Source organism: Spea bombifrons, chromosome 4 (genome assembly GCF_027358695.1).
Source record: "Spea bombifrons isolate aSpeBom1 chromosome 4, aSpeBom1.2.pri, whole genome shotgun sequence".
Taxonomy (NCBI): Eukaryota; Metazoa; Chordata; class Amphibia; order Anura; family Pelobatidae; genus Spea; species Spea bombifrons.
Genome location: NC_071090.1, coordinates 61,566,897 through 61,585,763, shown reverse-complemented (window position 1 = coordinate 61,585,763; position 18,867 = coordinate 61,566,897). Strand labels below are relative to the sequence as shown.

General features: G+C 36.4%; 1 protein-coding gene across 1 annotated transcript in view; it reads right to left on the bottom strand.

Annotated features, from left to right (window-relative positions):
• Positions 1 to 18,867, bottom strand: part of RELN (reelin) — a 147,038-nt gene that overhangs the window by 86,254 nt on the left and 41,917 nt on the right. The window contains exons 4-8 of the mRNA XM_053464229.1: positions 10,496 to 10,566; positions 7,652 to 7,684; positions 6,586 to 6,661; positions 2,134 to 2,230; positions 137 to 188 (exon numbers count right to left, since the gene is read on the bottom strand). Of these exons, the coding sequence (XP_053320204.1) occupies positions 137 to 188; positions 2,134 to 2,230; positions 6,586 to 6,661; positions 7,652 to 7,684; positions 10,496 to 10,566 (329 nt within the window). The remainder of the gene's footprint in view (positions 1 to 136; positions 189 to 2,133; positions 2,231 to 6,585; positions 6,662 to 7,651; positions 7,685 to 10,495; positions 10,567 to 18,867) is intronic.

Sequence of the window (18,867 nt, the reverse complement as noted above, 5' to 3'; positions counted from 1 at the left end):
ATTTTAAATGCATGTATGCCATGTGTTAGTAGCTTTAAAATTCTAATTCAATGTAAGAGTGATGAATCATGTATTTTATTAGTCAAACATTGTGTAAAACGGATGCACTGTTTGTTAACATGTACCCCAAACTTACCAATAGAGAACTGCAGAATGGATGCTGTGCTTGTGTTAAGGTTCACTGTTGTCTGAAAAGAAATATTGGTATTAATAAAATAGTGACAGTCTAGTGTCCCAGGCAGCCCACAATAAAGAATACATTTCAAATCACCTTAAAAGTACGCATTCCCTAACACTGTCCAAATTTCATGCCATTATTGGCCGGTAAAAGCAACCAATCAATGGCAATAAATCATTCTCATTGAATTCCATATGAGTGTTTTCTGCACATGTAAGCAGGGGTCTTTCTACTTGGAATGCTTGCACTAGTGAGTGCTGGACCCGGTTTGCTTTTAGTATACCACACGTGTGCACTGACAAGCAGGAGATGTGTTCGGTCAAACATATATCCTTCAAGCCATGAAGCTGAGGGTTGGAGGGAAGGCAAATGCATAGGAGGAGGGAGTCTGCTGAATCCCTCCATGTATTTGCTACTATAATTTAAAGGGGAAGCTCAGCTAGTGTTGTTTCCGTCACTGAATCTTTGCTAAAAATTGGGTTTTAGATTTAAAGGCCAAAGTGTCAAGATTATCAAGGATTACGTTTCCTTTTATAGCAATGTGTACAAAATAATACTTTAATCAAGTAAATTATTCATACTTTTTGGCAGTGAATACTGTACTAGAAAACCAAATCTAGTTTTTTTATTTATATTAAAAAACCAAATGTGTTCTTGTGGATTTTTCCTCTTGGATGAAAATGATAGATTCTTTCTTTCACCAATGTGCTCCCATTATGTGAAAAAGGGTTTGTTGGTTGTTTCTTTTTGCTGTCTAAAATCATACTGTAAATACATACTGTAGTGTAGAGGCATATTATATAATTATTATATTTATAATGGCTGAATTTAATTTAACCAGCTATTTTTTCAGTGTTGCGAGGATCACACCTTACTAAAAGTAGTTCAATCGATTTGCAGACGATCTGTGATCATGCAACAGTAAATCCATTATGTTGGTTATCAGACGTTATTAAAAGACAGTAGAAAATCCATGAAAAATAGTGTTTGAATAATTACTGTATATCAAGGATGAAAAAAAGAACATTTAGCCTGCCAGTGTTTTCTTTTTTGTTTATATGGTTACTCCATAACATACTTCATATAAGCTGGGTGGTATTCAATGGTTTTTAGTATACCATTAAATGTCTTGGTAATTGGTAGGAAACAATTGCAATTTATTTTGCTTCCTGAAAAAATAAGTATTCTGGATAGACTAATCTACCACTAGTGATCTCTGATTAAAAAATTGGGAGCAGTGTCCACCCGGCTACAATGAAACATAATTTGGTAACAAGAACTTGATGTACTTCAAGCTGCGTTTGGAGTTGAAATTGAATCAGAAGAAAATTACATACATTTGTGATAACGTTAAATGTAGTTGGAAGTACAGATAATGTAGAGCTGGAGGAGCTAACCTTGAGATATATGGATCGAGAGGGCCCAATGAACAAAGGGTGCAAGACCTCAGTGAAAAAACAACTAAAACACCAGAATAAGTAGGAAAGAATATGTGCTCATTCCATTTAAGACAGGGACATGAAGTAGCCCGTTCCGCACTTCATTTACTCAATTCATATAGAAAAGCAGGAAAAGAAAGCGCAATATGCTGCTATATGTGTTATGCACACAAAGATACTAAATTATAGGCCAGGATGATGGGGAAACGTGGCTTGTTTCCTCCCTTTGCGGTGGATGTTTTGGCTGTACCTGTCAGATATTCCACATTTAGATCGTAGAGCAATGTAGCTAATGTACACATTCTATTATTTTTTTTTAAAAAAAAATGATGCTATCCTTGGCCAAGCGGACACTACGATAAGCTGTGACAGGTTGAAACAATACATTTACGGGCTTATTTGTTGCAAGGTAAAAAAAAATAACTTTTGATGTGATTCTTTTATTAGTTGACTAACAGTAGTTCTGCCCTTTTCTTGAATGTTTCCACCCATCACAACAAGAAAAGACCAACTTACCAATTCTCTTTCCCCGTAAGGATCACAGAATGTGACAGCGCTGCCATGCATAATCACACCACATTGTTCTCCAACCCCACAGTTCCTGCACTGCATCCTGCACAAACAAAAATAAAATCTATGACACCCGCAGATCCAGAGGATGTGCCAGGAAAATAAAGAGCATTATAAAATATTAGCACTTAAAACAACCACAATGCACACAAAAAGACTATAAATAGTTATTTCATGCAGTAAACGGCTGCTGCCTTTACTTGGGACTTCCTGGGTGATAATTTCACTGTTTTGCTCCCATCACTGTGAGCCATCGCATCCTGTAGGGGGCTTTCATTTTATGTCATTCATATTTTACATGTTTGGATGATGACTCCCAATCTGCGTCATTTTACTCATATGCACTTGAATCCATACAAATGGCAACTTTAGTCTGTGAAGGTTCAAGTTGCTGAGTTGGATTTACAGGTGTTAGTCACGTTAACCCAAGGGAATGAATCAGCCCCTCTGAGTGCAACCTCTTATCCATCCCTGTAACAGCGCGCAAGGCCATTTCTTATTCTGAAAGGCTTTGCTGCCTCTATTTATGCTTTTAACAGGCACAGAATTACTGTGATCTACAACATACCTAACAACCAATTTGTGGTTACTATACATATCTATATGTTGTAATGTAATATACACGATCAATTCCTGGCACTACAAAACTGCTGGTAATGTGTATGCAAGAAGGCCATGAGACATTCCAGCATGAGGACTACTGCAGGGAGGCCTCGGGCTAGAAAGCTGCACCTGAGACTCATTAGGGGCCTTTTCAAAGCTTTTCAATATGCGTCCAACATTATTACTGTGGTGCTGCTGGGAACAGATCATCATCAAGGGCAAATTAACATCTAGTTCCAGGCTAATGTTTCATCCGGATTCAGATAGACACACAAGGTTTTCAAAGACTCGGGCAACCTTACCGCAGGGAGGAAGATGACACTTGCTTAACAGCAACACGTGCCCAACTTGTATAAAACAGTGATGCAGGCAACGTATAAACATTTGAGTAGAGGCAGCAATATAGGAGCATTTTTGTGGATACTGATGGAATTATGGACAGTACACAGCTATAGGAACAGGGCAGTGCAGTATGCTTGGTACATATAGTTACATATACATGAGTACGGGAAACTGGTTCATATGGAATAGGTATTTAGTGGCGTCATACTTGTGAGCGCAAGGTATGGATTTAGGAAAGTAAAGGAATATTAGCAGAGAGATCACACATGGGAACTGTTGAAAATGTAAGTTATTCCCTAATTAGTTAACACTAGCTAATTTTTAATCAGTTATGTTGCTGAAATCTTTGCTGAACACTTTCTATGCTTCATCTCACATTTAAGATTCACATCTAGAAACCTGCTTCAAGAGAGCTAAGATAAAACATTTCTTCTGCACTGAATCAACTATGCATGAAATAGGGCCAGCCCCGGCTCTGCATTATGTATACCTATTTCCAAGCGTGATTTCTTAAAAGATTTAACTATGTATTACCGTATTTGCTCGATTATAAGACGAGGTTTTTTTCAGAGCAAATGCTCTGAAAAATACCCCTCGTCTTATAATCGGGGTCGTCTTCTAATCAGACCTCAAATAGAGGTCTGATTAGGAGACTAAGATCCAGATCCCCCGCACCGCTGCAGGGGACCTGGATCCTCCTGTCGTCGCCCCCCCCCCACACACACTTACCGGTGCTTCCGGAGGTGAAGTTGGCAGCGGGGGTTTGTATGCGTCCGTCGCAAATACCTTCCCCGACTGTCAGAGATCAGAGTTCCAGAGTTCCTGATCTCTGACAGCCGGGGAAGGTATTTGCGACGGACGCATACACACCCCCGCTGCCAACTCCACCTCCTTCCGGCTGCCGCGGAATGAGACGTCAACCCGCTGCCCCGGCAATACAGCAGGAAATTGGAAGCACAAGTAAGTAAGTGCGTGCGTGTGTGTGTGTGTGTGTGTGTGTGTGTGTGTGTGTGTATAGGGCATTTCTGGAATGCCTTACACCCCTATATGCCACTCTGGCACTTAGGGGGTTAAAAGGCATATTATGGGGCAGAGTGGCATATAGGGAGGTATAAGGCATTTCAGGAGGCAGAGTGGCGTTAAGGGGGCATTTAATAGTGCACTCTGCCTCCTGAAATGCCTTATACCTCCCTATATGCCACTCTGCCCCATAATATGCCTTTTAACCCCCTAAATGCCAGAGTGGCATATAGGGGTATAAGGCATTTCTGGAGGCAGAGTGCTCTATATAATGCCTTTTAACTCCCTTAATGCCACTCTGCCTCCTGGAATGCCTTATACCTCCCTATATGCCACTCTGCCCCATAATATGCATTTTAACCCCCTAAATGCCAGAATGGGATATAGGGGTATAAGGCATTTCTGGAGGCAGAGTGGCACATAGGGGGTCAAAAGGCATACCATGGGGCACAGTGGCATATAGAGGGTTAAAAGGCATATCATGGGCCACAGTGCCATATTGGTGTGGCAAGCCTGGGGGCAGATGTGCGTAACTGGGGGACAGGTTGGAAAATACAAGAAATAAAAACAAAAAAAAAATATTTTTCTCAATCATAGCTTTTATTAAAAAAATAGTTTACATGAATTAACATTTACTGGTAAAACTTTTTTCCTTTAGGGTCGTCTTATATTCAGGCTTTTTCTTTTTTTCCTAAGTTAATATTCAGATTTTGGGGGGTCGTCTTATAATCAGGGTCGTCTTATAATCGAGCAAATACGGTATATATGGTCAGTCAGGGCTGGCACTGTATAATGCATAGAAATATTTAATATGAAATTGAGCAATCTATGGTTTAATGAATTAAACCCTAGTGTGTACCAGGCAGAGACTAGCGATCACAGTAAGGGACTGCTTTTACCCTCAGGAGGCATGACACCAGCTGGCTTATCATTAATAACCCCTACTTTGTAGATACTCCAATGTAGCCTGAGGTTCATGGTTCACAGCAGTAAGTGTTTTACCCTCTTGAGTGCCAAAAAGCATGTGCCAGACTTGGCAGTGTATTACCTTTTACTCATGGTACCCAAAGAGCTCGAATACTTCACTAAATGTTAGAATAAGAAGCTACTCTCTGTTTGGAGACTAATTACAAGTTTGCATGGCAGACTAGGGATTGCACTAGAGTCCCAAGGAAAGGACGCATCTTTCAAAGAGAACCTATTATTTAATGGACACAGTGCTCTTTTTGGGTAACCACATCAGGCATTTTTTTCAGAATACATATACTTTTTGCAGGTTGCTGACCAGCACATATGTGCCCTGGAAAAAATGATTCTATATATTCTATATTATGTGTAAGCTGAATGTGCGAGGTCATTTTCAAGAATCCTTTCAATTATGAATGACTGTTTCAGTCCTTCTTACAGAAGGAACCTGCAAAGTTTGGGCCTTCATTACAATGGAGTTGGTGGCTTAAAACTGCTGATTTCCATGAACCTCATCTACAAGCTCCCACATTACTGAATAAACCCCTCTATTTGATGAGAGTGCTTCAGAGAATATCATAGGAATCAGAGAGATTTCATGAAATCATTTTCTCATTCACTGGGCTTTAAAATGTAAACCTCTGTGATGTGAGCTGGGTCTTTCACCAGCTGCTTAATATAATGTTTACGGATGAGACACACTAACTTGCCTAGACATGAAGCATAAATGTTAAGTCATTACTATTGCCAGTCTTGGAGTTTAAAGCCTTTGTTTTTTTATTCTTCATCCCTGAATGTTTATACAGTAGTCCAACTGGCTTTAAAATATGTATGACCTCCAAACGGCACTGTGTATCCAACTCTACATGTCACTGAATCCATTGACACTTGTCTTGCTTATCTTCTAATATCCATGCCTGGTTGCCAGGATGTTACCTTTTTGCACCGTATCTCATCCAGCATTGTAATGAACGGGAAACATCTGCTGCCTCTCATATATCTTTCACACTTTCATTTTCTTGCAGTTCCAAGTGTCAGCAATGCAACGCAGAACACACATAAGTGGACCGGGAGAATTTTCTAAATACTTTTACTATTTGTAACTAAAAATGGGACGTGATGAACAAGAGCTCATAGTGTTCTTTCCTTCTAGTAGGTCATGTATTTTGGCTAAAATGAAATCAAAACAGTAAACTTTGTACCTCAAAAGGAAGCCCACATTATAAACATGTAAATGTTTCTATTTTTCTGCTACTGGCCCAAACAAGTCATAACTAAAAAAAGGAGCTTTTGATGGCAGCGGGGGTTGCTACCATGTCACCTTTTCCAACATGAAATGAAGCTACTGATGTCTCCATGTTGGGATTTAGATGCCAAGAAAACCTGTACCAACATTGCACAATGTTTCTGGCGAATTATTTGAACTAAGGCTGACATTTGTTACAAAGGTAAAAAGCTGTCACATACCAAATGTTTGGATTAAGTTCCTGCTTGAAGGAGTCAAAGTCGTCTCTCAAAATGATACCATCTTTGTGAATTTCAGCTGAAAAGAAATGCATGGATATTTAATAATAATAATTATAATATGATATAGATAGATAGATAGATAGACAGATAGATAGATAGTGGTAGGTAGATAGAAAAAAAGCCTTTTCTTGTTAAGTTTCCTGTAAGCCACAAGGAACTGAGTTTGTAATGGGGGGAATCACATTCTTCTATCTATTCGCTATTTATAAAATGTATAGAAAACAGTAACATGAGCACTACGAAATATTAAATTGACAGTTACTGTGTAGGGTATTCAAGATATGGTAACTAAGAAGTATATTAAAAATCTGTTGAGTGCCAGCTAATAACAGACAGCTAAATGCTTAGTACCTAGAAGTCCATGCACCATATAGAGGAGGGCATGTTACTGTTGCAGAGCTCACCTGGGGTCCTGTTTTTAAATACACTTTTGTGGATACACAAACATGTTAATTAAGAAGAACAGGGCATTTCCTTACATTTTTTTTCTTTTTAGGTAACACACCTCCTCAGTGAGGCCACAGCTGCCTTCATTAATACTGGTACCTAGGACATGCATCTGCTTCAGGGTCTACAACCTACCACAGGTGCTCTAAGCACTGTTTCACTCGTTGTACTACCCTACTGTTTCAGAACGTCTTCTCTTCTCCTCATTCCCCCTTCTATTCCTTTATAGGGAGAATTATCTTTAGTGGCATGAAACAAGACTGCTGACCCACTATGACCAAATATGATCTGTTTTATGGCAGATGGAATAGCATATTGAAAAGTATAGTACCGTTTGACCTATTCAAGACATTAACAACATCATCATCATGAGAAGAGTAACAGAGGAAAGCTAGCACCATATCTTGTTCATTATTAGGTAGACCATTTTGTCAGCAAATGTTTTGGGGGAAAAGTTATGTTTTGGTTCCGTAGAATGTGTTGGTGGCACAGATCCAAGTGATAAAGTATGACTGCATAACTCTTAAAAAAGTTCAAAATGTAATTGATGGCAGCTTACCTAAATTTGGACGTAAAGGGGCTTCTGTTGGAGCTGAAAAGATAAAATGAAATCTTTGAATGAAGTCTTTGAAAACGATGTTTTTATTATATAACCACCTTAAACTATCAAATCAAAAGAACTTTCTTTGGAAAAAATGCCATAAAATAAACTCTTAGTCATGGTTTTCTTTAAGACTTGACGTGACTAACACACATCATTGTTATATTATTATAATTATATAATTATAATTGATGTTACCTTCAAGAGACTGCAGTATTTGATTTTTTTTTCTTTTAAAGCTTCATCATTTGAAAATTCTGGAAATGTTGCCTAAGGTCCTCCTTGTCTTAACTTGGAAGTCTGATTAAACTTCTTTATCTTAATATTGTAAATTATATAGAAGTCATAAAAAAATACAATTTAATGAGTTCTCAAATTAAGTTTTATTTTACCTCCATGAGATTAATTCCTTTATTAAATTCAATGTGTGATGGTGGTTGCTACAGCTAGAAGTTTCAGCAGCAATGATGATGATCGTTAACGTTATATAATATACATCTCCCACACTGTTTTGAGCTCCTTTTGAATAGTCTGTAAAGCAACCGCTTTGTTGAAACTAAGTTATTTGTGATTTAATTGTATCGGGGTTTAATAGATTTTAATAAAACTAGCTGCGCACCAGGGAAACTAATACTAAAACCGATGCTAGCTAAATTGTTACTTTTGGTAACTGTTGCATTTGACCACTCTTAGTAACTGCTGCCATTGACATTAACAAAGAACACCAATCTATTTCTTTTAATTTTATGGCAGAGGCAGGGAAAATGTATACAATGTATGTACAGTGATTGGGAGAGATAAATATAATAAATACATACAAAAATACATAATGAATAATGATAATCAACTTATAGATTCAATTAATTAATCAATCCATTTATAAATGGTATATGTGTCTACATTTGTGAATCGTTTTGGCTGAAAGTTGTCTGTGGGTTTGTGCTGAGACAGCACTTAAAGTAAAAAGTTTGGATTTTGAATGTTTCTGCTAGTAGTGATGCCAGTGGAGTTATCCTCCATAAAAGAGTTTGATGTAGTGTGCTCCATACGTAAAAAAATAAATAAAAAATGTTTTGTTTGAATAGTAAACCACTAAGAAACAGACAAACACGTTTTTAGCCCTGGCTACAGTATTAAGTCTGAGGGATATTTGTTCCATATTTACAGTTAATGAGCTTAATGGTTGTAGTTGCAGGTCATTTATTGATCTATATAGATACATATTAAGAACAATAATACCAACAGCTTTCACTATCATAATAAAATGTGTTAGGTTTGTCATTTAGATACTTAGAATCAGAAAATAATTAATAGTCTCTCTCCGTATATCTGGGGAGAGCAGCAGGGTAAGTAACCAAGCCTGGATCAAAACTCAAAATGCATGGATTGCATACATACAGGGAATAGTGAAGCATACTAGTGTATATCACTGATCCCGGAAAACAAAGCATTACTTTTCCTTGACTCTGCTGAATGTACAATGTCATTAAAAAGAGATTGTGAGCTTTTTAGCTCTAACTTCCAGTTAGACAAGCATGCCTAAGCTGAACAAAGTTAAAAAATATATTGGACACACCAGACAACACAAAAGCAGGTTGGATAACTAGATAAATATTGAACGTAACCATTAATCATCAATGTACATTCCAACACCGTGCTATACAATAACACACCTAGCATGTTTCGTCTAAACAGACATAGTTAAAGGCTTACCTCATATGCAAAATGAAAGTGATTAAACACACGCACACACCAATACCAAGTGATTTGGATGCTGAGTCCTCCTTTTAATTAAAAGCTTAATCAAAAGGTCTAATGTCTACGTTGCACCTACTGTTAGTCTTACATAATGAGCTTTGCATTAGACACACTTTAATTAGCATTTGATTTATTTTTTAGAACCAGCTTTGATGTGGCCCATCAGACATTTAAATTATTTTCCTTACTCAAGGCTTGCAGATTTCAGAATGAGTTGAGGACAATTTGGCCCCAAGAACTGTAATCATTCACTGTTTTGGAATAAAGAGTGGATGTGACCCTGAGGGGAATGCAAGCATTAATAAGGGCTCAAAGTCTTCTTTCTTTGTCTTTGGGTAATAGTATGAGGTAAGCCTGATGATGGTTTTAGTGCTGTCTTTCTGATCCCAAAAACTAAAATGTAATGTGGTGGAAAAATTCACTAAATTATTATCAAGACTGTGTTTGTCTACATGCTAAGCACATTTGTAAATGCTTTGCAGGCATCAAGTATTTGTATAAATATCTCTATTTTTTCCTACATTTGTGCAAATGTATAAGCCAAATACGAAAGCATTGTTTATTAAAAGTAGCAGAGAGTATATTAAGCAGCTAACATTTTTGTACAAAGGGTCTTGTGTTTCTTTACTACATGCCTCCAGAGAATCAATTTATCAATATGATGACTAGGAGGCCATGTTTACTCTTCATAAATATGTAGATATTCTTTATATTTATTCTGGCATTTATGTATATTATGATTAAATATTTACTATGTGAACACAGCTTAACCATGTTTTCATATTACAAGGTGATAACCAGTAAACATTAACACTAACTTTACTTTTTTTCTTGCTGGTCTTAAAGCTGAAGTCCCATGGTCCCTCATTAGTAGACATGAAAGTTAACAACCATGAGAATTATAAAAGGACAAATGCCTTAAGCGTTTACAAAAAGATGAGCTGTTGTCTTCTTTGATCACTAAAATACTGCCTTACAATGACAGATATTAAAAGGTCCAGGGAAAACAAAACAGATATTAGATTTTAATGTAACGTAACTTACCACCGTGCTCACATAGCTGCTGTGCCAGGGCATCCTTGAATATCACTTGACCCCTGTGTGTCGCTGTAGCCCTGCAACACAAAAAAGGAAGTCATTGTTATGAGTGCAATGGGTTTACTGGTGTTATCTTGTATACAGTTTAACTATGTTTTCTATGTTTCCCTGCTCATTTTCCTGTCATCAACTAGGATTATGAAAGATCTCCTCAACCTCCAATAATGTATTAAGAAGAATATGTGCCTCTGATGACTCCTTATGACAACATTGTGATATCACATATACTTTCTTGAGGCTGTCTCGGCAAACCTTTGCTTAAAGGAATGGTTAAACTTCTGCTTAGAGCAATGGGCAAACGTTTGCTTAGAGCAATGGGCAAACTTCTGCTTAGAGTAATGGGCAAACTTCTGCTTGGGGCAATGGGCAAACTTCTGCTTAGGGCAATGTCTTGGTTCCCCAAATTTCCACCTTTCCCTCCTGACTTTCTTCGAGTTAATCACTAATTTGCTTAGCTCTAAATGTTAGCATTCTCCCCCACCCCCAGATCCACTTTATGCTTAGCAGATAATACTGCAGGGCCTATGATAGGTATCCCAGATATGAGTAAGTGACATCGCCCTACTCATTTTTTTTTTTTAAACCAAGTTTATCTACTTGTAGACACAGGGAAATGTACTGATGATAAATTAAATGTAAAACAGGTTTATAAAGGAAAATAATGACATTTGTTATTAATATACTGTGTAACATTAGCACTGAAAAAAGATTTACCTTAAAGATGCTGTTACACTTGTAACAAAACTGTAATTGCAAAAGCTTTCTAACGATCAAAAAGCCTTTTAAACTTAAACCTGGATGAGCGAACAGAACGTGCCTTGGGAACACAGGAGTGACGAGAGTGATAAAGGGCCTCTGTACACATATGAAGGTAGTCCATTCAAAATCAGCCATTTCCAGTTGTAATAGTCATGTACAATATTAGCAATGTGAAAACTGTATTCCTGATCCCTTTGATGTTATTTTAATATACATCATTTGTTTTTCTTTCAAAAACAAGGGCCGAAAACTTTTGAACAGTCATATATACTAATATATATATATATATATATATAGTGGCATTTTTTTCCTGTACAGGTGGCATGAAGGCATGTTGCTTTATTAATATGACAGCGAGGATCAACAAAATAATTAATAACACTCCTAGGAAGATAAATATATCTGCAAGCAGCTTTTTCGAGGGCATGGTTTATATGCTGTTCATTTCACCTTCAATAAATTCATACCTATGCCACGTTATCCTGTATACCTTAAAAAAATACTGTGAAGGTCATAATGAGAACAATCTTCAAAAATAGCAAGTTTAATTTCAATGTTGACACGATGCCAAATACCTGATCATTTCTTTTCTGAACATGACTTGAAAAAAGGCTCATTTCAATATCTAGGAAACCTCATGAGACCTCTCTTCTGACTTCTGTAAGTCTATAGTCTGCAATGTCAACCTCTAGGGGTTTTTTTTTTTCAACCCAAAGCTGTCAGCTTCATTCTATACTAGCAGGAGTAGGAGTTTATTTGAGGCAATAAACTACATGGAATGCCTGAATATTTATATTATTTGCCCTAATTTATAGCTCTTGGTATCGTTAAAGATGATCCCAAATATTGATGCTAATTGGACTGCTAACAACCTTGAAAGAGTGAAGAAGCTTCTGCAATGTTTGGAGAACAATACAATTACAGTTTTTGCAACACAAATCTTTCCAATTTGTTAGCAGAAGAAGGAATACTCACCTTGACCAATGTGCCAGCCTACTGCCTCAGAATCTCTAAAAACTACTGATGTCATTTCATTGTTTAAATTGACCACTATGTAGAACACAATGCAGACAGTTGATATGACAGGTTTCCCTGTTTTTGTAGGGTCCCGACATAGTCCTCTAACATGCATTGCGTCAAAGATATTGAGAATGGTCCTACATGAGGTTCCCTAGTCTAAGCTTATATGTGATTCCTGATTCCATTTTTTGTGACATAGCACCACAGTGAAAGACATATATATAGGAAAGCATGAAACACACAACTGTCACTGAAGCAGATGATTTTTTTTTTAAATGTAATGATGAAAATACCACATACAAAAGATTATTAATATTATTAGATTATTTCAATAATGAAAATGTAATGGGCATTTCTGTGCACATTTGGATTGCTGAAACTGTCAGAATGATATCCCTATAAATCCCATCATGTTATATGCATCCCTTGGTGACCACATTTTACGCCAATCAATCTATCCTGGCACAATTTACCCCCATCTTTGTCCTGACCTAATTGCAGGGGCTCTTAAACACCAATAGAGCATTTGACTCACAGTGTCAAAAACAATAATAAATATATGATGCTTTTTTGGAGGCAGAATGAAAGGATTTTGGAGGGAAGTATTTTTAAACACTTTCTGTCACAGCAAGTGTCTCCTGTAGACCATAGGCAGTTTCAACAAAATTTGATGAACCCCTTCACTATGTTTATAGGACATCTCTGTTAAGATAAGCATTTTATTTCAAAGTAAACCAAGATGCCAATTCAAACACATGTTTAAGAAAAAGCTTTAACCAGATTGAAGACTGGGCCGGATTTACGGTGGAGCAATTGTTGTGAGGGCTTTTTGTCTAATTGCTCAAGGGCCTTAAGTGACTTAATCTGACCACAGAAATATTAGGGTATGTGTATTAGGAGCAATGATATCAAGCTAGGGAAATATGGCACAATAGGTTTGACATCAGATAATGATGGTTAGATATTTTTAAGATACACTATTAAAAATGTAGACCATTTATTGTTTTCCTTTGCATTTACTACCAGAAAATGAAAGGTGTATTATTTAGTTATAAAGCAGATCAATTGTGGTGTTTAAAATTCACAATACTTGTTATCTGGGTTCTAATAACAGTGATACAACATAGTCAATATATAATATTCATTTTTACTAATATTTAATTTATTTTAATAAAATTACAAGCGAATGTTGCTTTTGATTAAGAGTGCATTGCTTATCTTGAGTGACATTCTATGGAAGAGTTTAATTAAGTTAATAAATGTACATTTAATATAACTCTTGTCAGGTCACATTATTCTAAAGATTTGCTTTTAGCTATATATTGCTGAGTCCAATTACCTTCATAATCTCTTAATTCACTGTCACAAACTGTTTCACATAATTAGGATAAAAACCGTCAATTATTTGCATGAATCTGTGACATTTTATATTGTAAAGCTGCTGGCATGGTCAAACACAATAACATAATGCATAATCTGCTGACATACAACTATTTAACAAGTGGAGATGAATCAACAGCAATATTAATATTTAAAAAATAATACTAATATTACAATCTTCTTTTCTCCACCTATTTTTTTTCTACCTTAAATGTTATATTTACAGTGTCTAAAATAAGAAATGACTGAAGAAATAAGTAACAAATCAAATGCATTAATAATGTAATTGATGTTATTTCTCTGATTTATTTTCAGTTAAAAGCATTATCAAAATTTAATAGCACCTTTTGGATGGTAGGCATGAGCCATTAAATGGTGCCCTCCAGGCTTAGTCAGGTAAGAACTTTGGGCTCAATTCAATGACCTAACTAAACCTTAAAAAATATTTAACAGCCTGACTAGACTTTATACAACAACTGACACCCTACTGTACACATTTACAGAAAATGCTACATTGAAACCATCAAAGCCCTGCCCTTACAGCGATTCAATGAGATGTGCAGCGTGTAGGAACTCCTAAAGTGGATTCATTTTTGCCCGTATATTTAAGATCATCAAATACATTTGAGACAAAGAAACCTGACACTTTTCAAATCAATGGGAAAGAAGCTATGGGGACACGTAACACTTTAAATACATTAAAAACATGAAAAGAATGAAATTGCATACAGACACTCAAAAGCAAATATTGACACTGATTCATACTTAATTAGAAAACTGTAAGATTCCAAATTCCTAAAAAATCATGTGGGTCTGATGGCATTAAAAATACTTGAAAGCTAATGGCTAAGATTTATAAAACAAGAGAAGCCATGTGAGAAACTGGCTCACTTCTGGTTCACAATCATACAATATCTGTGTTTCGGAAGTCAGTCTTTATTTAGTAGTGGTTTGGAAACCCTAGGTGTTCCCTGTATATGATACAATTCGTGCATCAGTATTAATTACTGCTCATTCATTACTATACATTTAAACATAGAAAAGGTATAGATTATTTTTTTTACACAGTCCATCCTGCCATACTATGGAGTAGGCAAGTTTAATCAAGCATTGGTACCTTGCGTACACATATCACGTACTAACCAAGCTTCCCTTGGAAAACTGTACTTTTGTGTCATAGCCAAGAACATAGCACCATCTGGGATAACAGTGTATGTATTTACTATGCTCAACATTATGTTTTCCCTACAATTACCATATGGGTAATTATCATTACAAACAAAATCGTGCGTCATTTATACATATCAATAATACTGCAAATTTGTAAATGGAGAAAAGAAGATGTTATGATAACATCAATTTAATATCATATTTTGCATAGGTCTCAGATGTAGGTTTGATAGCTTGATTTATTTTACAAAATAGTCAATATCATGGTGTGTGATCCTTAACGTTATTGATATCTCTAACACCTGCTCTAACAAAGCGAAAAAACCATTAGCACATAATTTCATCATACTCATAGCATTTATTCAGCCGTTGGCCACACTGGATGAGCAGATCTGCTGCTCGAGAGGTGGTAAAGGAAAGTGCATGACTAAATCCTGTATTTGTGTTTCCCCAGTCACAGTATTTGTGTTCCAGTCTAGAACACAGTAAGAAAAGTTTTAATTTAGTTCTATGTGAGAGTACTGGTAATTTTCCTGTTAAAATAGTCCCTAGAAGAGGATTTACCTAAAAGACTGCCAAGATTTCTTTTAATGGGAGCTAGTTATGTTTAATAAAGAATTTCAAGATATGCTATAGAACAAATGGAGTTGGTTAAACTAGGTTAAGATAGGTTAAGAGAGATACAGCTCTACTTAACTATACACACGGTGTATATATGTCTCTTTATTGTTAGGGGTTAAGGTGTAGCACGAGCTGCCCTGTGACAGTCTGAGAGAAAGATGTAGCTCATAAGCTACCAGCTGTAGAAGAAAACCCTATGATTATACCTGGAAACACAACTCTCTCTGTGTGTGTGAATACTGAAGGGCAATTTTTTAAACCTATTAGCCCATTTACTAGTTGGTCTAGTGGGGGACTAAGGAAATTGGTTCCTCAGCAGTCATGGACATATTTTCTTCTGTGTGCTACCTGTCCATAAGTGCTGAAGTATTTGACCACAATAAATGCTGTGCTTGGCTTACTTTTCTCGCCAAAGATTTTGGACAATGAAACATAATTTCGAAAACCAAAATCCTTGAAATGCATTTATCAAACCTTTTGTGTATTATTCTTGGCATAAACATTGTTATTTTCATTTTTTATTCGCGACCCTTTCACTACATTTACCTGCAGCAAGACATAAATGTATCATTAGCACGAACCATTATTTATCAGAAAAAAAAACCTGCTAGGGAATGAAATATGATGATTTCCTATTTTATGTTGATCATAAAAGCAATGAATCACAGAACATGATGGATAAAGGCATATAATTATGAGCACCTCAAAGCATGTTCCCTCCCCATATTTATAAAAGTACATAAGCTTATTGGAGTCCAGGTCCCAGCAAATGTGGTAAATGTAGCCAAAGTACTGATTGATGATCTGGACAGCAGCCCAGAAGCCTCTGTTGCTTCCCTGTGTACTTTCATTTCCAGTAAACAAAACCAATAAAACATAATAAAATAAAAAAATACTTCCGACTGATGACAAATTAGTCACAGAACTTTCACTTAGCAATTAAAGAAAACTTGTTTTGCATCTTCTATGCTTTAGGAGTTGTGCCCAAATGTAAAATTACATTCAGGAGTATAACCAAAGCATTCAGATATAACATCTGTTGCTGGACAGTACAATACAAGTTTAGTGTTAACCCCTTAAGGACAATGGGCGGTCCCTAAACCCATTGAAAACAATGCATTTTGAGCCCGTACATGTACAGGCTTTGTCATTAAGGGGTTAATGGTCTAGACCTGTTTCGTGTTCGGGGGGGTGACAAAAAGTATTTACGTCATGTTAAGTTATCACCAATTTATACTTTTTTTGTCCCTATTGTACATTTCATAAAAAGACAGAATTGCCAGCAAGTGCCTTTGTGTTGGCAGACTTTGCCGATACTTTCAGAAACATATTTCTCATACAAAGCTGGAATGTGGGGTTATAACAAATTAATTACGGAAAACATATTGATCTAGGCCAAAATATTATTAGACTTGAAACTGTTTTTCTTTCGCATTAACTAATACAAAAACTTGAACATTTGGAAGCAGTGAAAGGGGTATGAATAACATTTTAGATGCCTTCTTCTTTCAACCATTTATTCCATCTGGAATAAATGTTCTGGACAACCTATGTAACTTTACATCTCTTTCTAGGTTGGCCCAATAAAAAGGTATTAACTTCAACTAAAGACTCTATTTACTTGTAAACTAACCCGTTATAGATGTACAATAAGGTTTAAGGTCAAACAAAACACTATTGTATTTCCACTGTCTCTATAAAAAAGATGAATCCACAATATTCTATAAAAGTAGAGGAGGATCAACAATTAAAAAACAAGTAACAGATGTTCCACTGTAACTGTGTGTCTTGATTGAGCCACTGACTAATATAAAAATACATACTCAATTATGTTGCCAGGTAACAAATGATCATAATGCCAAAGAAATGTTCACTGTTTCACGAACGAGATGCAACATGAAATCTAGGACATCCTAATCTTCATGTTCAAATGACATTTATATTTTTTTGGGGGGAAACTATTTTCTAGATTTTGTTACACATAAAGATTACATCACATTAGTGCAACATAAGTGCAACTTTTAGGAGAAGCACAAGCCCAATAAACCCTACATACATAGCTGCAAAATATATTAAAATAATGATTTATATATATATATATATATATATATATATATATATATATATACTGTATAGCTGCAAAATATATAAAAATAATGTCTTAATTTGGTGGCAAACACTCTAAACTGTATGTATTAGGTTTGCATCACAAAAAGCAGATTTTTGTCATTTTCAGGATGTTAACTTGATATGCTGCTTTCAGAGGCCGAAATACAATAAAATATGTATATTTTGGTTTTCTTTCTTTTTTTCCCCAGCTTAGACATAATGAAACATGTATCTAGATTTGTCACTATAACTATTATATGTTTTTGTTTTATATTTCCAGATTTCATCTTTAATCAGTGTTGGTTGCAGGTCTTTAATGATGTCCTTCAAAATATAATAAATTACTGTAGCAAATGACTGGGGGATACAAAGGGCTTGGATGGTAGTTTATCTGTACTGAAGCAAGTTCTCCCAGGGCAGTCTAATAGCACATTCTATTTTCGGTTATCTTGTCCCACCAAATGTCCTTGTCAAATGAAGGACTTCCTTGGGAAGGGCATTTTTTTGCATACCATTCAGAAATGACATTTAGGTAGTGGGCTCTCTGTATAATAAATGAAGGCTGACTGTACAAGAGCATGTGTGGCTGATTTTGGATCTTTGCAAAACCATTGGTAACAGTGAGTTAATGCAGCATTATTATGCCATAAACCTTAGTTATGTTATACTTATGCAGTATTCTGTACCTCAATGCACATAGGATGGGAAAAAGGGCACTACACAGTCTCTCCTTGGTTAAGAAGGAGTCAAGGGCAATTGTACCCAATATTGTCCATGAAGGACTCCACAGACAATCAGATTCTTCCCTGGATCAATATTACCTACACTAACAATTAAAACCCTGAATGTCTGTGTTTGCTAGAAAGGGCCTCCCATGGACTTAAGGAAAGATGCGTATATGACTACTGGGCCAGGCCAGTGTGTTTATAGTCACAACAGCGGAAGATTCCCCACCTGGGACAGCGGAGAAGTGGTGTTACCTGGATGCAGTGCCCGTATGGGCTTGGGGAGGTGGGCACAACGGACGGCTGATGGCACTCACTGGGCCAGAAGTCTTGGTGTTAATGGTTTTGGAACCGTCTGTTGGGATTAGGTCTAACAGCTGGTGAGTTGTTATTGGTTAGTGTGTCATGTTATTATGTTACGGTTATACTGGCATGGGGAGTTAATAAAGCTGTGGCCCACGCTCTTACCCACGTTGATGGCTCCTGTTGAGAATTAGGACTCTGGGCCTAAGAGGTCAAGACATCCAACCTTTT